At 39.8% G+C, this 21,628-nt stretch overlaps 1 protein-coding gene across 5 annotated transcripts in view; it reads left to right on the top strand.

Annotated features, from left to right (window-relative positions):
* gphnb (gephyrin b) overlaps positions 1–21,628 on the top strand; it is a 202,170-nt gene that overhangs the window by 99,661 nt on the left and 80,881 nt on the right. For all 5 annotated transcript variants that reach the window (XM_041804499.1, XM_041804497.1, XM_041804498.1 and 2 more), the window contains exons 7-8: positions 5,253–5,525; positions 8,440–8,574. In XM_041804499.1, the coding sequence (XP_041660433.1) occupies positions 5,253–5,525; positions 8,440–8,574 (408 nt within the window). The remainder of the gene's footprint in view (positions 1–5,252; positions 5,526–8,439; positions 8,575–21,628) is intronic.

The raw sequence follows: 21,628 nt of genomic DNA, 5'->3' as shown, positions 1-21,628 counted from the left end.
CAAACTACACACAGCAACACTGGAGTGTTGAATTTCCAGTATTACACATGTGAGAGTTGATTTAAAATCCAAAAGTTTAACTTCAGCTCCACTCTGAGTCTAACAGCCTTCACTGTTAGAGCTAGTTGATGGTGTTGATGCATTCAGTGTTAATGAAACTCTGTAGAGTCAAATCTTGGTTCCAGCCTCTGACATTTCAAATCTGTGTTTTAAATATTTTTTTAAATGTGTTTGAATGTTGTCTAATGTACAGTGATCACTGCTGGGATTCATTTGCTCTTGTTACTGATGGATTATTGTTGTTTTGATGATAAACACACCTGCACCATGAGCAAAGTCATCCACTGAGTTACACACTTCCTGCCTGTGGCAAGAGATGGTTCGCAGTAAAAGATAGTGTGCTGGTTTTCAACAAAGGGCACATATTAACTCTACATTTGACTCTGTGTGCCACAGGAAAATTAATGCAAGATGTTAATCTTTAGCGTTACACTGTGACCAAATTTAAATAGTAATCACTTAAAAATTACAGCTACAGCAACGGAAGTAACACAATGTAAAACTCTGATGTGTAAACAAACATTGCTGTGGGAGTTAAAGATCAACACTATTTCAACTCCCATAGTGTTAAAGATTTAACACTATGGGAGTTGAATTAACACCAAGGATATTGCTGTGTACAGCATCATTATTTACAATATAAACACTACAATAAAGATGAATGCAAGAAGAAGGTCACTGTAGGTTTTGAAAGTTCAAATGCTGTGACCCTTAATTAATCAAGGGAATCACAATGAACTGTGAGATGTGTTCTTGCCTTTTCTCAGTATTCCCATCCTGCTAAATCATAAGTCGTATAGTCATCAGTTTTTGGGTTGCTGGTTGGCTTGGATCCAATAAAACATTCAATAAAATTCAAAAAGATTCAAGAAAAGATTCAAGAAAAGAATCTTCCTAAAATGTCAGTGAAGGATTTGGGAGGGGAATTTACTACCCAAACCAGAGTTACAGCACACACACACACACACACCCACCCCCCCACACACACACACACTTATATTAGTGATTGGGTGTGCTCATATGGCTAGTTAATGGTTGGCAAGGCAAATAGCCGGTCAGCTGAAGGATTCTGGGGAGGCCATTCCAACCTGGTTGACACTGGCTACCACTGGCTATACTGGAACACCATTGATGCTGCTATTTAGTGGGATAATTAATTAGGGAATATTATAAGTCAAGATAACGTTGGTACTTTGGTTGCCAATATGTTTACCATTTACAGTGTCGTCTTAGTGTAGTCACAAATGAATTAAAACAATCATCAGTTCTTCTTGTCAAAATGTTTGTTTACAGAATTAGCATAGTAGCACTGCCTTGTGCTGAAACTAAGAAGTACAATACAATCAAGCAAAAGCTTCATGTTCTATAGTGGCCCATATTTCATTTTATATCCAAAATTTGCTGCGGGCTAATCAAAAGTGGACCACCAGCCACATTTGGCCCCCAGGCCACAGTTTGGACACCCCTGGCCTAATGTAAGGTCAAATGCTGTAAGTTTAAGTATTGCTTTTGGCCTCAGCATGTCCATCAGTACATCTTTGATATAAAAAGTTACTAAAATGGTTTATCCTGCTTTTACTTCCTCTTTTGTTGCAACTTCAGTCATCTAGAAATTGAAATCGGCCCTTTAGCTTAACTGAGATCTGTTAAAATTGGAAAGTTGGCCATTTCTTTGTTCCCTCTTCTCTACTGTCCCCATTTCTGTTTTCTCTTGTTGCTCTATCTTTCTTTTCCACTTTTTCAATGTGTCTCTTATTTTTGTTGCTCTCTCTCTGAATCTCTGCTTCTCAATCTCTCGAGATTTCCACTTCTGTCTCTCCCTCTCTCTTTTACTCTGTCTGTCATCCCCTCCTCATCTCCTCCAGTCTCCCCCTTCCTCCCCTCTCCTCCTTTTCCATCCCTCTCTCTCTTTTGCTTGTGTTTCTCATCCGCTGGCACTACATCCAGGGATTCTGCTCTTTAGTGTTCTTGACAGTTACTCTCCTTCAGGACAAAACAGTGAATAAGAGCAGACATAAAAAACTCTCCTGACATACCTAAAAAATTACCCAGCATGCATTGAAAATACAAAACAGGAGGGGATTCAAGTCTCCAGACTCACTCCTTCCTCTCCCTGTCTGACCCTTATTTTGTCCCTGCACACCCAGCCTCCTTTATATGGGGTCTTTGAATGCTCAGACAGTCTACTGGGTGGGAGAGTCAGTATGAACTACAGCAGGCCAAACAGGCAAGATTAACCCTTTTAATCCTGTCCTTGTCTGTCTTCCTTTTCATTCACAGCAGTTAACAATGCTATTTTAGCCCTGCATGCATTCTGGTGTGGATTTACAGGATTTAAATGAAGTCAAATCAAGGTTAGCATCATCATGTTTAATCCCGCCTGCTGTTATATGCACACATGCAAACATGACGCTGAGTGGGGAACGTTCCTCCCAAAGCCAGAGTAAAGATACTGTAAAGCGTAGGCAGCGTTTAATAATGTATCCTCTCAATGCTTAAAATACACAGCAAGATAAATAATTTCACAGATTAGCACTTGTCTTGGGAGTGAGGAGAATGGAGCGTTTAGCATAGCAGAGGAGCCCACAGGCACTCTGACAAACACAGACTCACACACAGAGAGGGAGACAGGGGTGGAGAGGGAGCAGAAGCTTGCATGAAAGTGACCAGAGGGGGGCGCTGTAATCTTCAGGAGTCAAGAAGGAGAGCTCAGGGTCACACAGTGCAGCTGTCACATAGAAATGAATGAGTAAGTGTTGATGGTGTGCTGCTATACTCTAACAACTTACCAAAGTGCTGAAAAATGTATATGAAAAAAATGAAATGAAGGACCATGGGTGTCAAAATACTTGGTATTCCCAGACTTTCTGATACCACATGTTTTAAAACAACACAATTTTCGCCTTTTTTTGCTGAATAAAAAGCATCAATACTTCAAAAGAAATCCCACATCCTCAGTTATTTCTAACAAAAGCTGCAACCAAAAAAGAGAGAGCATGGTGTTCCATTCAAAATGGCAAATACCATTTTTTTTCCAATGTATTCCTTTTTCAGCCACTAAGACTGAGGTCTCTTTTCCTGGGGGGGCCTGCAGCAATAAGAGTAAATACGTTCACAAGTAAAAAGTCAGAAAAGATTGCACACATACTCAGAGGGTCAATTTAAATAGTCCTTTTTGGTTAGGAAGGTTCTAAATTGAGTGAAACAACCCAGAAGTATTTTAGTGCCAGCCATGAGAAGGGCTGTTTGAAATCTCTAAATCAGCGCTTTCCAAGTGTGGGAACCAGAGGTACTGTATGGGGGCTGCGAGCAGTCATTTACAATCAAAGAAATTAATTTTAAAAATCATAAAAGACCTGATTACATGTTACATCTTTAAATTTTTGACTGTATGGAAGCAGTGTCATGGTGTAACTGGCGTTGGATTAACCAGTTAAATGTACCATGATGCCGCTTGCCTCCCAGTTGTAAGATTTCATCAGTTTCTTTAGACATTAATGCTACTTGGAAAGAGCTTGCTGGACTGCAAATTAGAGATGAATATTATAAAGGAGAATTTACACATGATTGTATATTACACATTACTTTTTTGACTGTATTTTAGTTGTTTAATCAGACATAATGAAAAATGTGATCAGCTGTTTTCTGCATGCATACAGTCAGTTGCAACGTACATGCTGTTTAATAAATAAATAGCCATTAGCATCCTATTAGCTCTCATTTAGCCTCTTAGCATATGAGCCACTGCCATACGAGAGCCAAAAAACATCCTCCAGAGAAAACACCATTACAACAAATATTTAAACAGAAGTCAGATAATGTTGGACACCACATTAAAACTCAGCATTTTAGCTCAAACTGGAGTCTTACCGTCCAGTTCCTCATAAGTCGGTGAACTCAGCTGCAGCTGCCGTTCAGGTAAAGCAATGAAATCCAACCACGGTGAGTTATTCGGATTAAAGGAAGAGAGAGATAGTTCAGTGCTGTCCTCTAGTTAAAGTTCGGCTCACGGCTGTTTATGTTGCTAAGCTGTCTGCAGTCCTCCATCAATGATTAAATCAAAAAACATCCATACCATCACTTTCCTGCTTAGTTTCAGTACTTTTAATGTCACTGAAGCTATTATGGATGATGTCCTCAGTCTCAATCCCATGAATATTTGCTGCCTGAATTAGCCATGTGCTACTTATAGCCTACTTGTTAGCCGTTAGGTATTTAGCCTGATGCTAACCTATCTGCTCACACGCTGTCAGTAAATGATATCATGAATGTAGCTTTCACAAGCACATTGTGGACATTCCTGTCTACTCTGAGATTTTTGAACACTTTTCACTATAAACTTGATAGTATTTACTCTAGGGTACCCCCCTACTAGGTATTCAGCATGGTGGGTGTAAATGTTGGCAACAGGGTCGATTCTGGTACTGTACCATTTTAAAGAGAAAATACTGAAAAAGTAGCGAAATTCCAGTATACTGTGCAACACCAGATATAAGCTGGTATCGGCAGATATAAGCCTAAAAATGTAAATTATTGGTGAAAATTTCTGCTGATATTTACAACAGATATTTTAACTGTGAGTATTAAACTATATTGCATATAAATATTAATATATTTAGCCTAAGACACATATTTGAAAATTGGTATCAATATTGGTATTGGGATACCAATATTAGGATTGATTGATTGATATTGGTGTTGGCTAAAATGTATTTGTGAATATCAGCATGTTAAATACAGGCAAAAATCCAATATCATGCATCCCTATTAACAAACATGAACTTTAATTTATTTACTGTTCCACTTTATTTTGAAACCCTGGATCTCTCACATGTACACAAACGGAGCCACAGACTAAGTTTGAGTCTGTCAAAATTTAATATATCACACAGTCAGAGCATGCATTGATCATGCAACATTTTCAGCTACACCTGATGTACTGATTGAATCAATAATGCAGGGAAAGTTTTATTTATAAAGCACTGTGTATTTGAGAATGATTGAGGAGGTTTTTGTGTTAAAGAAGAGCGAATTGCTAAACTGAATATGTGATAAATCTGAAGGAGAAAAAAGAAATCAGTGCTTTTCTTTGGATGCTAGTAGTTTTTCTTTGAGAGACTCAAAACAGCTCAAACAATCCAAATCCCCCACATTCTCTCTCTCCTTTGCCCCTCCCGTCTCTTCTCCTCCAGGAATGCTTTCAGTTCATCCTGCCTGCGCTGCCACACGCCATCGACCTCTTGCGGGATGCAGTTGTGAAAGTAAAGGAGGCTGCAGATGAGCTGGAGGACCTGCCGTCGCCACCACCGCCCCTCTCGCCGCCGCCCAACAGTTCGCCACGCCGCCAGACAGAGGACAAGGGCGTCCAATGCGAGGAGGAGGACGAGGAAAAGAAAGACAGCGGTGTGGCGTCCACCGAGGACAGCTCCTCCTCCCACATCACAGCTGCATCCATCGCCGCCAAGGTAGCAGGCCGGAGAAGAGGAGAGGGCGGGGTTTGTTGTTGCACTAATTTAAGTTATCATAGATGTCACCCCATTTCAGACATCTTTACATGTTTACATGTCATTCATACAAGCACATGTTAAAGTCTCTGCTTTCATACATCTCTAAGTATAATAATTGTTAGCATGTGATTACTGTCGACAAAGACAGGCCGAGCTTTAACACAGTAACCTACATTCTTTTTGAAATCATGACATATCCTACAGTATACCTACAATAGTAGGTAGGACAGTGGTGTTGCTTTTTAAATGTCCCTTTCAATGATTATGAAGGCAGAGGAATGTTTGGGGAAGACAAGCCCAGGTCTCCTCATCAGTAAGCACATCCAGTTAAACCAAGACAGTCTGACTGCAGACCATTAATCTCTGACAGACCATTCGTCAGAGGTGCTGTCTACCTCAGAATGGAAATACACGCTGAAACATTTAAAAAGAAATTAAACTTCCATTTAGGTTTAGGTTAAGGGTTAGGATATTAAATGTTCAAAACCTGACCTGCAAAACTTGATTACAAAATGTTTGATTCAATCGAATTACATAACAGTCTGCTTACACGAAAATAGCACGTCCTCCATAAAAACATTCTTACCCAGCAAGGGTATCTTACATGGTTCAATTTGGTGCGTAAGCTAATTAGATTACAGAGCTATGTAGCTAAAGCAAAGCAGCTGTATGCTATGTTATCTCAAAGCTAAGTTAGCTTAAACTACATATGCTAAAGTTCATGTTGCTAAAGCTAACTTAGCTATAGATTACGTTGCTAATTTAAGGAGAAGAGCTTGGCTTTAGCTAAATGAGCTACATAGATAACATATCTACATAGTTTACATATATGTAAGCTACATTTGCTATAGCTTCCATTGCTAAAACTAACTTTGCTACATTGATTTCATACCTAACATAAGGAGAAGAGCTTGGCTGTAGACACATAAGGTACATAGATAATGTATCTATGCAGTTTACATATATGTAAGCTACATTTGCTAAAGCTCACATTGCTAAAGCTTTCTAAGCTGCGTTGATTTTGTAGCTAAGGTAACAAAAAGGGCATGGCTTTAGCTACCTAAGCTACATAGATAACAGATCTATGTAGTGTACATGTATGTAGGCTCAAGCTCACATTGCTAAAAGTAATGAAGCTACGTTGATGTCATTGCTAAGGTAAGGAGAAGAACTTGGCTTTGGCTACCTAAGGTAACATTCTATGTAAGTACATGTAGCTTACATATATGTGAGCTATGTTTGCTAAAGCTCACATTGCTAAAGCTAACTTAGCTATATTTGATTATTTAGTAACATTAATTACGTCGCTAGCGCAGCTATGTTAGCTTTAGCTAAAGCTAATGAAGCTAAAGCAAAACCCCGTTCGTGCAGCTATCACTGAAAGCTTTTCATGACAGGAAAGATGTTTTCCTTCTTTTCCCAGCCTGCTTCAGTTTGAGTTTGCGAACGTTACGGGGGGGGGGGGGGGGGTTTTTACTGTAAGCTGGTGTTTACATCGGCTGCTACTGCTGTAGCTGTAGAAAAGCAGCCGTTAAATCAGACCTTGACCGCATTTCTTTATTATAACAAGAGCAAAGAGCCACACTGACAGCTTCTCTTAGCAGAGAAGATGTTTTTGCACGTCTCCCGATTGTTACGGTATAAATTTTAGCCACCAACAAGTTCCAAACACTATTGTGGCGCCAGACTGTAAATCTCAAATTTGCAGTGGAGCTGTGCATGTCTACTACCTCATTTTGACTTGTCACTCTGATTGTCTGGTCATGAATTTGGCAGACATAACATTGGTCCAATCACCTTCCCAGAATTATTTGAAATGTCCATCCCTGCCCAAAGACTACTGAACAGTCCTTCTGGCATGTCAGATTGTGTGTTATCCTTCCTGAGATGTTTTCGTGCTTCCCAGTATTTTCTAGTGTTATTTTTGTGCCTTTTGTTTGACTATTTTTTTTCGGACTATTTGATTATTCTGACTTTTGAATTAAGTTTTTGTATTTTACCTTCTGGACTTTCTGATTTTGTTAGATTTGTAATTTGGTTCTCCTCTTGTTTTTACCAAATCTTGACACTTAAAGGGTCTTTCTATTTCATGGGGGGGCGCAGTAAAATGAAGGGTAGAAGTTGGAACGGGACAGTTAGCTGAAATTATCGTTTCCATTATGGGGATCATCAGGCCACTTCAGAAACCTAAGGATACAGCCATGTTTTATACAGTCTTCCTGTGTGAACTTCCTATAATAAGAACTGACATCCACCAAGTTTATTAGAAATGAATAAAACTCTTCCATCATCCTGCTGTGAATCAGAAGGAACATTTTCCACATGTTTATCATTTTTCTGTGTTTACCATCAATCATGACTCATGGATGCGTGTCTCTACATACATCTATGTTTGTAGTACTGTGCGTGTCTGTCACATGTAACATTCAATATCTCTCCATACCCATCATCCTATCCTGCCCTGTCTGCAGCCTGGACCCTGCTTCATGGCTCTGTTGTCACGGTAACATCCCACCTCATTGTCCAGTCACAGAACAGCTTGGTAAGACTCCGCCCCCTCAGATATCGCATTACTTAGTCATCGTCATATGTGTCACATTTTTTTAGGTCATTTGTCTTTCATCTGAGTCAGCGCTGTGAGTCGGTGTGTTGGTTTACGTTTGACACATGAATACACATCGGAGGTGTCTGAGTGTTTGTCCTCTTGGCTGGTGTGTGTGTCACTTTAGCTTTGTGGAGTCAGGATACTGTTTTATAGATGTGTGAGTGTGCTGCAAAATCTTAAATATCATTCTATGCATGTGGAATGCCTTTTGCGTTATGGTAAATGTGGTTTTAATGCTTATTTATGTGTGAATGTGTGCGTTATTAGATCCCAGACTCCATCATCTCACGGGGTGTGCAGGTGTTGCCCAGGGATACAGCATCTCTCAGTACCACGCCCTCGGAGTCACCCCGCGCCCAGGCCACCTCTCGCCTCTCTACCGCTTCCTGTCCCACACCAAAAGTGAGTACTCGCACCCATATGACATACATTTATAGGTAATCAAACACTGATTTAAGATTGGTATACCTCTATCCTTGTGAGGACTGAACCATTTTTATTACTGGCACACTACCTGTTGAAAATAAATCTCCAAACTCATCAGCAATTATCGTCAATCATCGTCGGATAAAAGCCTTTTCCCTCTGAACACAACAGAGGTGAATTTTTCTTCTCAGTTCCCATAGCCAGCTGCTAGCTTCAAATTAAATTCAAAGCTGTTCAATTGAAGTAAAACTTGGAAGCCAATAATTGTTGTAGTGAGAAGAGAGAAAGAGTTCTACAGGAAATAAATATATACACAAGAAATGGACCAATACTGAGTAAATAAAGTAGTTGTAGTGCAATAAAATACAATATAAATACATTACAGTATAAATAAATCAATAGTAATATAAACACATGTATATGAAGTGGACTGGGTAGAAAAAAGTATATTAATGCAAAGAAAACAAAAACAACTCTGACTGTTGAGTGGCCATCAAACCAACTCTGTGACTGCTGAGTGGACATCATACTAACTCTGTGACTGTTTAGTGGTCATCATACTAACTCTGTCACTACTGAGTGGTCATCGTACTTAGTCTGTGACTGCTAAGTGGTCCTCATACTAACTCTGTGACTGTTGAGTGTTCATCATATTAACTCTGTGACTGTTGAGTGGTCATCATACTAATTCTGTGACTGTTGAATGGTCATCATACTGACTCTGTGACTATTGAGTGGTCATCATACTATCTCTGTGACTGTTGAGTGGTCATCATACTAACTCTGTGACTGTTGAGTGGTCATCAAACTAACTCTGTGACTGCTAAGTGGTCATCATACTTACTCTGTGACTGTTGAGTGGTCATCATGCTAATCTGTGACTGTTGAGTGTTCATCATATCAACTCTGTGACTGTTGAGTGATCACCATACTAACTCTGTGACTGCTAAGTGGTCACCATACTAACTCAGTGCCTGTTGATTGGTCATCATACTGTCCACGTTACTGTTGAGTGGTCCTCATACTAACTCTGTGCCTGTTGAGTGGTCATCATACTTACTCTGTGATTGTTGAGTGGTCATCATACTAACTCTGTGACTGTTGAGTGGTCATCAAACTAACTCTGTGACTGCTAAATGGTCATCATACTTACTCTGTGACTGTTGAGTGGTCATCATACTAACTCTGTGACTGTTGAGTGTTCATCATACTAACTCTTTGACTGTTACGTGGTCATCATGCTAATCTGTGACTGTTGAGTGTTCATCATATCAACTCTGTGACTGTTGAGTGATCACCATACTTACTCTGTGACTGCTAAGTGGTCACCATACTAACTCAGTGCCTGTTGATTGGTCATCATACTGTCCACGTTACTGTTGAGTGGTCCTCATACTAACTCTGTGCCTGTTGAGTGGTCATCATACTTACTCTGTGACTGTTGAGTGGTCATCATACTAACTCTGCCACTGTTGAGTTTTCATCATACTTTCCATGTAACTGTTGAGTGGTCATCACATCAACTCTGTGACTGTTGAGTGGTCAACATACTAACTCTGTGACTGTTGAGGGTTCACCATACTAACTCAGTGCCTGTTGAATGGTCACCATACTAATTCAGTGCCTGTTAAATGGTCATCATACTAACTCTGTGACTGTTGAGCAGTCATCATACTATTTCTGTGACAGTTGAGTGTTCATTAAACCAACTCTGTGACTGTTGAGTTATCACCATGCTAACTCAGTGCCTTTTGACTGGTTGTGATACTAACTCTGTGACTGTTGAGTGTCCATCATACTAACACTGTTACTGTTGAGTGGTCATCATACTAACTCTGTGACTGTTGAATGGCCATCATACTAACTCTGTGACTGTTGACTGGTCATCAGACCAATTCTGTGACTGTTGACTGGTCATCATACTAAATCTGTGACTGTTGAGTGTTTATCAGACCAACTCTGTGACTGCTGAGTGGTCATCATACTTTCATTGTGACTGTTGAGTGGTCATCATACTAACTCTGTGACTGTTGATTGGTCATCATACCAACTCTCTTACTGTTGAGTGTTCATTATACTAACTCTGTGACTGCTGAGTGTTCAACAGATCAACTCTGTGACTGTTGAGTGATCACCATACTAACTCAGTGCCTGTTGATGGGTCATCATACAGTCGATGTTACTATTGAGTGGTCATCATACTCACTCTGTGCCTGTTGAATAGTCATCATACTAACTCTGTGACTGTTGAGTGGTCATCATACTAACTCTGTGACTGTTGAGTGGTTATCATACTAACTCTGTGACTGTTGAGTGATCACCATACTAACTCTGTGACTGCTAAGTGGTCACCATACTAACTCAGTGCCTGTTGATTGGTCATCATACCGTCCACGTTACTGTTGAGTGGTCCTCATACTAACTCTGTGCCTGTTGAGTGGTCATCATACTTACTCTGTGACTGTTGAGTGGTCATCATACTAACTCTGTGACTGTTGAGTGGCCATCATACTAACTCTGCCACTGTTGAGTGGTCATCATACTTTCCATGTAACTGTTAAGTGGTCATTACATCAACTCTGTGACTGTTGAGGGTTCACCATACTAACTCAGTGCCTGTTGAATGGTCACCATACTAATTCAGTGCCTGTTAAATGGTCATCATACTAACTCTGTGACTGTTGAGCGGTCATCATACTATTTCTGTGACAGTTGAGTGTTCATTAAACCAACTCTGTGACTGTTGAGTTATCACCATGCTAACTCAGTGCCTTTTGACTGGTTGTGATACTAACTCTGTGACTGTTGAGTGTCCATCATACTAACACTGTTACTGTTGAGTGGTCATCATACTAACTCTGTGACTGTTGAATGGCCATCATACTAACTCTGTGACTGTTGACTGGTCATCAGACCAATTCTGTGACTGTTGACTGGTCATCATACTAAATCTGTGACTGTTGAGTGTTTATCCGACCAACTCTGTGACTGCTGAGTGGTCTTCATACTTTCATTGTGACTGTTGAGTGGTCATCATACTAACTCTGTGACTGTTGAATGATTTTCATACTTACTCTGTGACTGCTTAGTGGTCATTATACAAACTCTGTGACTGTTGAGTGGTCATCATACTAACTCTGTGACTGCAAAGTGGAGATTATACTAACTCTGTGACTGCTGAGTGGTCATCATACTTACTCTGTGACTGCTGAGTGGTCCTCATACTAACTCTGTGACTGTTGAGTGGTCATCATACTAACTCTGTGACTGTTGAGTGGTCACCATACTAACTCAGTGCCTGTTGAGTGGTCATCATACTTTCATTGTGACTGTTGAGAGGTCATCATACTTTCATTGTGACTTTTTAGTGGTCATCGTACTAACTCTGTGACTGTTGAGTGTTCATCATACTAACTCTGTGACTGTTGAGTGGTCATCATACTAATTCTGTGACTGTTGAATGGTCATCATACTGACTCTGTGACTGTTGAGTGGTCATCATACTAACTCTGTGACTGTTGAGTGGTGATTATATAAACTCTGTGACTGCTGAGTGGTCATCATACTATCTCTGTGACTGCAAAGTGGTAATTATACTAACTCTGTGACTGCTGAGTGGTCATCATACTAACTCTGTGACTGCAAAGTGGTGATTATATTAACTCTGTGACTGCTGAGTGGTCATCATACTAACTCTGTGACTGCAAAGTGGTGATTATACTAACTCTGTGACTGCTGAGTGGTCATCATACTAACTCTGTGACTGCTGAGTGGTCCTCATACTAACTCTGTGACTGTTGAGTGGTCACCATACTAACTCTGTGACTGTTAAGTGGTCATCATACTGTCTCATTGCCTGTTGAGTGGTCATCATACCTAATCTGTGACTGCTGAGTGGTTATCATACTAACTCTGTGACTGTTGAATGGTCATTATACTAACTCTGTGACTGCTGAGTGGTCATTTCCTAACTCGGTGACTGTTGAGTGGTCACCATACTAAGTCTGTGACTGTTGAGTGGTATTTGAAGACAGTGCAGATACAGGGTGTTCGCATTTCAGGTGTTCATGCATTGCCTTAGTGCTGCCATGGAACGAGAGTTTGACTTGACACAGTTTGCAGTTGACTTGTATCGCCAGTTTCTTCTCTGTTAAATGTTCACAAACTTTTGAAGCTCTGGGTCGGCTTTTTGGTGCTTTCTCTGTGCTTTCCACCATAAATCATATCAACTTCTTCTTCTCCATTTCTGTGAATAATGTTAACAGTGGGAGCAATACTGCCCCAACCACTTCCTGTAGTGAACTGCAAGTACTGATGAGTTTTAACCCGCCGGTATTTAATTTTACCAATACCAAAAAAAAAAATAATAATACGCTTCAACGCTTGAATTCCCACGTCAACAAATTTTTATAGTCTACATAAACGATTATGGCAACTAATCATTTAAGCCCTAGTAGAATGGTCATCATACTAACTCTGTGACTGTTGAATGATTGTCATACTTACTCTGTGACTGCTTAGTGGACATCATACAAACTCTGTGACTGTTGAGTGGTCATCATACTAACTCTGTGACTGCAAAGTGGTAATTATACTAACTCTGTGACTGCCAGTGGTCATCATACTAACTCTGTGACTGCAAAGTGGTGATTACATTAACTCTGTGACTGCTGAGTGGTCATCATACTAACTCTGTGACTGCAAAGTGGTGATTATACTAACTCTGTGACTGCTGAGTGGTCAACATATTAACTCTGTGACTGCAAAGTGGTGATTATACTAACTCTGTGACTGCTGAGTGGTCATCATACTTACTCTGTGACTGCTGAGTGGTCCTCATACTAACTCTGACTGTTGAATGGCCATCATAATAACTCTGTGACTGTTGAGTGATCATCATACTAACTCTGTGACTGCTGAGTGTCCATCATACTAATTCTGTCAATGCTGAGTGGTCATCATACTAACTCAGTGCCTGTTGAGTGGGCATCATACTTTACATGTTACTGTTGAGTGGTCATCATACTTACTTTGTGACTGTTGAGTGACTATCAAACTAATTCTGTGGCTGCTGATTGCTCATCATACTAATTCTGTGACTGCTAAGTGGTCATCATACTAACTCTGTGACTGTTGAGTGGTCATCATACTAACTCTGTGACTGTTGAGTGGTCATCATACCAACACTGTGACTGTTGAGTGGTCATCATACTTACTCTGTGACTGCTGAATGGTCCTCATACTAACTCTGTGACTGTTGAGTGGTCATTATACTAACTCTGTGACTGCTGAGTGATCATCATACTAACTCTGTGACTGTTGAGCGTCCATCATACTAATTCTGTCAATGCTAAGTGGTCATCATACTAACTCTGTGACTGTTGAGTGGTCATTATACTAACTCTGTGACTGTTGAGTGGTCATCAGAGTAACTCTGTGATTGTTGAGTGGTCACCATTTCTGTGAAATTATTTTGTTTCTGTGAGCAATGCAAAATAGTGCTTGCATCCAAAATAAATCTATGATGTTTGGAAAAGCTGTGTGGGTAAAAGTTAATGGATTTGTAAATCAGAGACGCATACATGTAGCTCAGTATAAATGAAAGCATCTGAAGTGTCTCCTGGATTTTATCGCAATATTTTATACAACAAACTTAAAATGGCATTATATCTTCTCAGAGCAGTGATGCTGGTGCTATTAAAAGTTTTTTCCAAAAATGTGTAATTTAAAACTAAAGGAAAAGAAGTCTTTTAAAGTGGTTTAATTTAAATAATTGACAACAAAAAGGGTGAATTAATCATGATGTCTGCTCTGCTTGCACATTAAGACCTCTATCAGTATTACGAGAACTTACTCTTAACTTTAGAGGAACTTCAGCTGGGATTTATTTTCAAACTTTTAAGGTCAGGAGGAACTTGTAATGTAAGCTTACATGTTTAATCAAACTAAGTCAGTACTTGAATGTAGGGGTGCGCGATCAGACGATCTCAGATCATGAAGAAATAGAATGTATTGGCTATCTGCTTAATCTGTTTTATCGTAGGATCACCTCCCCCTCCCCTTCTGCTCCCTGATGCAGTGGAGGTTCACGCTGCGAGTGAAGGTGAAACTTAAGATTTAGCTCTCATGACGATTTCTAACTCTTATACGAAGCTTCGTCTTGGTTTTCTGAACCATCAGTGTGCAAAAAAATATTCATTTGCACAGTCTGCACAAAGCTTATCGTTTTTTTGATGAGATCTAAAGACAGCGTCCTCCGGTCTGCCGTCTGCATACCGCGGTTCAGCGGGGTAAAGTGTGTCTGAGGCAGGTAGCCTACTGTTGTAACTGTTACAGCCGACATCATTTTGCTTTTAATTGTTATTTTCCGAGTTATTTACAAGCCTTTCCACCTGGCAAGTAAACGTCAGGATAATGCAGTCACGGCTGAAACGTTATAACATCAGCGTCTTTTTACGGAGGTAGGCAGTGATGTCCGCAACGTCCAGACATGGATCACTGTAAGAAAATGTTTTAAACAGTAAAATCATTGATTTACATGCATTTCTTTGGCCTACATTCATACTGCTGCAGCACAAAATCCTGCCTTTCCTCCTCTTCTCTCCTTCATTGTAAGCAGCAGACAGGTGCCAGTGTGATACGTTTATGTCACTGCTCATCACAGCCTTATTCAGAGCAGTAAATCAATGTATACACAACCTTTTTTAAATTAAAATCAAAATTGCGTTAAAGTAACATACAGTCACTACTAAACTGCATAACCACATGTCTCAAAAATTCATCAAATGTGTGTCACTTTTTTTTTTCTTTATTTGGCAGTCTGTAAACAAGGCTGAAGTAAATGTGATGTTAAATTGCATACTGTATGAACAGGCTACTTGTTTAAAGCTTCAGCTGCAGGAATTCTTTTTAAAGACAATATACTTTAAAATGCAAATCAAAGTGTCAAAATGTGCTTAATAAACAGTAAAGTAGATTTTAAAACACAGACAAAGACACACATAATAATTCTAAAGTGGTGCAGAAAATTTGGAAATTGGTTCCAGAAGACAGAATAGATCAGAATGCAGGAAAAAAAAATGTTTGGAATTTTAATATATTGTGGGATAAGACCTCTACATACACACACACACATATATATATATGTGTGTGTGTTAGACTCAGATGTACATTAAACAGTATAGTATGAATTAGAAAATAAAATCATTTGAAATAAAAAAAGATCTATATGTGTAAGTGTTGAAAACATGATACAGACCTAGCAATACACAATTATAATAAAAGTCATCTACAGAAAGAAATATGCATTTATTCAGTGTTTTCTTCTCTTTTCTGTGTGCTTTTGCTCTTCTGGGGATATTTTCTAGTAGCCCCAGGGAGGCGGGTTTACCGCGCGGTTTCACCAATGACTGATTTACTATATAAATGAGTGACGTACAGATGAGCCAATCAGCGCGCTCAAACTGAATCCGTTAGGGGCTACTTTCAAGTAGCCCATTGCTCAGTCATTGGTTAAAGTCAAAACTAGTCTCTTCTTGCGTAATTAAACGGGAACTGGATGGTAGTCACGACCATATACATTGTCCAGTGGCTGACTGAAACTTCTTCAAGATTTCTGTGAATGGAGACCTGATGAAGAAACTACAGAAAGCAGAGCAGGGTCCGGATCAGCCTGGTTGTCGCGGAAAAGGAGAGCCCTATCCCCATGACTTCAGTAGCGGATTCACCCGAGACGAGGCTCGGCCAGCGGGCTAATATGGCTAATGCTAATGTTTTCCTGTTTGCTGAGTCAATGCGGTCATTTCAGCCTGTCAGAGTCTTTACAATTAAACGTTGTTTGATAAATGAGCTACGCCAGTTATGAGTGTCTGAAAGCTTTCCTGAGTCCTGTCACTTAGGGTGGAGCTGATCAAAGGAGATCATCACATTTATGGCAGTTTTAATTGTTGACGTGCTAGAAACGAGGCTATCAGATGTTGATTATAATCAGTATGTTTTGATGTTATTGATAATATATCCTGATGAGTGTGTTAACTCAGTTTCATGTTTGAATAAAATGATTGTTGCATGTTAAAATGCAAAGAAGAATTGTTCATTTACACTTTCATTTTTCGACTATAAAAAGAGACAATGTGCCTTGTTGTTGAACAGATTTAGGGCAGCCCCAACAATGAAATTTTTCACCAGCCGCCACTGAGCCTTATACTCAAATCATATCAAAGTGCAAGCTGAAAGTCCTCACTCAAAAACCTGGTTTATACAGTAGTTCTGCGTTATCAATGCTGAAGATGTGCCATAGTGACCTTGCATTGCTCCACAATACTCTGTTCAAACAGAGTATTGCGGAGTAAACAGAGCTATATGAAACTGACCAGCACTGAGTGAACAAAGTGATTCCATGTTAACTAACCCTTTTTGAAATATCTAACAATGCCTTCTTACTCTTCACTTAAATGTATAAATATATTTCAAGCTGCCAAGATGATTTGACAGCACTTACTATCAACTGATAAATAATGCTGTATATCAAACTGATAAATATTTGACTTGTAACGGAGGAGTTTCTCTGGCATGTCAGATATCACAGGGCTTCCCCCATAGGAATGAATGGCTTTCTGGTTGACTCTTTTCCATATCCATTGGTAAGTGGAAAGAGTGGTTAAAAAAGTCCTCACCAGGATAGATGAGCAGTCATGTAGATATCTAGCAAACGGAATAAAAAGGCACATACAAACAGGCACACAAAAAACTCTTTCTCACCCTTTTTATCTGTCTGCCCAGCCTGTTTGTTTATGTACCACAGCTCAATTGTTTTCCTCCTCCACAGGTTATTATAGCTGCTAACTTGTGCACAGTCTAATACTGTATTTTGTCGAATCCCTTTTATATTCATGAGACAACTTTTTAATGTGTTTTCTCAGTTTTATTTGGTGGGAGAAAAGATTTACTGCTTGTTTTTTATTTCATCTCTGCTTTATTTAAGTTGAAACATTGTGCTCGTTTGTGTATTATTATAGCTTGAGTAAAGTGGGAAAAAACATCTTTGCAGGACATGCTCACACATCCAGTCAAAACAGACAACGACATACATGCTCACAATCATATGACACATAAATATGTCACCATTTGGAGAAGTCTATGTTCTGTGTTTGTCTCTGTGTTTTTGTTTGAAACCCTTGTTGTTTGAGTGTGTTTCTGTGTGTGTTTGGAGACAGCAGGTTGTGTTTTTTCTGCGTGGATGCTTACAGACTTCTTACACTTAGGTCTTATTTTAAGCTAAAACCTTTTGCTGCCTGTCCTAGCTATGGGACTTCGTAACATTTTGCTTGGTTACACTTGGACGCTTCTTTTGTGTTGAAATGACTTACAACTAAAAGATGTCCTGATGCAAAAAGCAGCGCATTGTAACGTGAAATGTCCGAGTATCCTTGCTTGTTTTCACTGATCTTTCCTGCAGGTTTCTTCTTCCTTAAACATCTCCAGCTTTCTACCTCTCTGTCTCCTGTTTCTCTCTCTCTCTTTCACCTCATCTGTCAGTGTCACGTCTCCGTGTGTCACCCGGACAGCAGGCAGGTGTTGTGGGAACACATGATGGGTTGTCATGGGAACAGAGGGATGGAATGCTGGCGGTGGAGGATGGAGGGATGTGGAGTGCAAAGACAGGTCATGAGACAGAGGAAGCCGCTGTAGGAGATCTTTTTCTCTCTCGCTCTCTTCCCTCTCTCTTTGGTCAGCAGTGTTTGGGTTTTGTAGTGTGATATGACGTCAGCAACACAAGAGAGTTTGCAAGGAGTTGTCTGAGACTGTTGGATGTGTAAATATTTAAAAATGCAGTGCAGCCATAGGCTTCAAGCTACTCAGTGGTCATGGATGGTATAAAATAAAGCTCAGTACAAAATAAGATTGTATTGTAAATCCAGTTTGGCTAAAATGGCAGTTTCCTTGTTTTTTTAATCAGAACCAGGGAGCAAGGATGCTGAATAGACATGATCAGAAGTATAAAATATGCCAGGATGTAAGCAGATTTACCTGAGGTAGATAAGATAAGTAAGGGACAGTGCAGGATATTTTACATTAAGCAGAGTAACTCTATGACTGTTGAGTGAATTTGCATAACTCATCAGTGTGTAACCATAAAGCCATTAACCATTCCAACCAAAATTGTTTTTAAAACCAGGCTGTGAACATGTTTTTGTCAGCTGTGAAACCCTGCATTTTAACATGGGGTTCTATGGGACTTTGGATACTTCTGCAACCAGCCTCAAGTGGACACCCAAGGAACTGCAGTTTTCTGCACTTAAGCTCTATTTTGCAACCCTGGAGGTTTTCACTTGAATAAAAGAGGCAGATCTTGATAGGCTGTAAGAGCAATGAAGAAATACAATAAAAAGTGTGGCTAACAGCAAAATCCATGTTGTAGAATAAGGACGATATGACCCTGACAACATTGCATAATAATAATTTCATGTTCCTTTTTTAATGTGAAAAATGATATGCAAAAATAATCACATTTATTCCAATATGATGATGAATATGACACTAAAGTGACCTTTAATAATGAGAATGGTTTATTCCTCCTACACTGTTCTTTGTGTTTGGCTTCTTTTCTGTCTCTCCTCTTCATAAGACATTCATCAGTGATTTATGTGTTATGGACAGGGGAAATATTGATATATGCCTTATTTTTTCAGATATCCTTGCCTTTTATTCCACCTGGTCCATGCTGCTGAGTAAATCCTCTATTATTTCTCCTCACACTGACCCTTGAGTTGATCGTAGCTTGGTTGGCAGTCTAAGCTGAGATGTTTCTGACCTGCGCTGAGCTGCAGAGAGTAGAGCTGTAAATAATTGGACAGTGGGGAGCTTTAAGGCTTCCTCTCCTCTTGTCCCAACGCTTCATCCGCTCCACTGATGCAGCGAGGTAGTCCTTTCCCATCAGCCCCTAAACACACACCTGTCTCCCTCTTTCCCAATGACCCAGTTTGCTCGCCTGTCATGATCACATGCCAGCCACATTAGTCAGCGTTTGTGTGTGACATACGTCTTTGGATTTGTGTGTCTTTGTGCATGGCAGATAAAAAAAACACTTAATGTTTTCCTACGTATAGCCGGAAGCTTGTTTAGATTCCGACACAGGCTGCTGCCCCGCGACAAGCTGCCATATGTTCTTTGAAATTCCCACGTTGCGAGCGGCTGCCGACAGTATGTACACAACGTCCCCGGAGCCCGAGGCAGAATGGCTCAGCTCACTGATGCATTTCATGTGCCACCGTGGGCTGTTTGAGTGTGTTAGCAGGGTCTTGTTGGCAGCACTGAGTGGTGGCTTTCAGAGGAGAAGGTATAGTGTAGGTCTTAATCTTGTCAACACCAGAGCTGCTTTGGCGAGGGTTTCAACACAAGCAGGCCTGACATCGTGGCTAACTGAAGAAAGCATATGCAAGGAAAGGCAACTCGCCAAATGAAAACTTGGTTAAAATGCATGTGTAGGTTGTATAGCAATGCTTAACGCCAAAGTAGCATTTTGTTTGTAGTTATAAGTAGAGGTTAATGTGTGTAAGTAAATCCTAGGAAAAACTATGAAGTATCAAGAAATATCAGGATCTATTTTTTTACAAGAGTCTTTGAACAGAGATATCAGGTTTGATATACACTACACTGACAAAAGTATTAATTATTGAATTCAGATAATTTATTTAGACCCACTGCCACAGGTGTATAAAATCAAGCATGCAGTCACCATTTGCAAACATTTGTGATACAAAATGAGTTGTTCTGAAGAGCTGAGAGTTCATATGTGGTACTCAGATGGATGCCGTCTTTACAGTGAGACAGTTTGTGAAGCTCCATCCCTGCTGAATATCGCACAATTCAACTGTAAGTATTATTTGAAATTGGAAGCGTTTAGGAACAACAGCAACTCATCCACGAAGCGGAAGACCACGTAAAACACTGAGCAGGGTCAACAACTGCTAAGGTGCATGGTGCCTAAAAGTCTCCAGCGCTCTGCTGATTCCATTGCTGAAGAGTTCTAAACTTTCCCTGGCATTAATGGAAGCACGAAAACTGTGCAGTAGGAGCTTCATGGAAGGCATGGCCAAAATAGAGGTGAAAATTTTGTGTGAATTGTGTGCTTATGCTGTTATTCATTTCCAATTAAGAATCTGCACTCTTCAAACAGGATCTATGCACATGAACTTTTTGCTGTGAAGCCGTAAAAATAAGTCCTATTTACACTTGCACAAAAATCCTGTAAATTTCCTGCATTTATCCCTGTACACTGCTTTTGTGAATGCAAACAACAGCTTTTCACACTTCTTTTACCCAGACATCTCTCTGCTAGTGCACTAGTAAATTTTATTTAATTTTGAATTTTATTTTAGGCAGGAAATAAGCTACAAAGACATTCTGAAAAGCCTGGTATTGAAAAGAACCATTATTACCAAGAGGCATTTAAACAGAATATTGAGAGCCAGGTTGGTTTACTGGAGGAGGTACGACTTGGACGCCGGGATAGGAAGTTGCGATTGATTTGCTTACCCAGCTGTCCAGGAATGATATTAACTTCATTAATTAGTATTTTATGCGCACATTATACCTACTTCGTCGCCACGAATTAGTATTTTTATGGCCATGAATTAGTATTTTGTGGTTGCAATTTAATATTTCGTGGCCACGAATTAGTATTTCATGGCTATGAATAAGTATTTTGTGGCCATGAATTAGTATTTTTTGCGCACATTTTAGCTATATTGTGGCTACAATTTAATGTTGTTGTTTTTTTTGACCATGTCATGTCTTGGGCTCCATATGGTTGCATATACAAAAAGGAACTTTGAATGAGTTTCCGAAGAGATACAACAAAACAGGAGCTGGGTGGGAAATGGGTTAAGAATAGAGTTTAGTATGGATATATGGATAAAGGACGACCAAGGTGGAAGGAAGTGCGGGCTGTATTAAGGCAGGCAAAGCCTTCTTCACCCACAGGGTTACATGGTATTCTGTACTGGGTCTATAAATCACACTTGATGCC

Source organism: Cheilinus undulatus, linkage group 14 (genome assembly GCF_018320785.1).
Source record: "Cheilinus undulatus linkage group 14, ASM1832078v1, whole genome shotgun sequence".
Classification (NCBI taxonomy): Eukaryota; Metazoa; Chordata; class Actinopteri; order Labriformes; family Labridae; genus Cheilinus; species Cheilinus undulatus.
The sequence above is the reverse complement of the archived record's forward strand: the minus strand, read 5'-3'. Positions and strand labels throughout refer to the sequence as shown.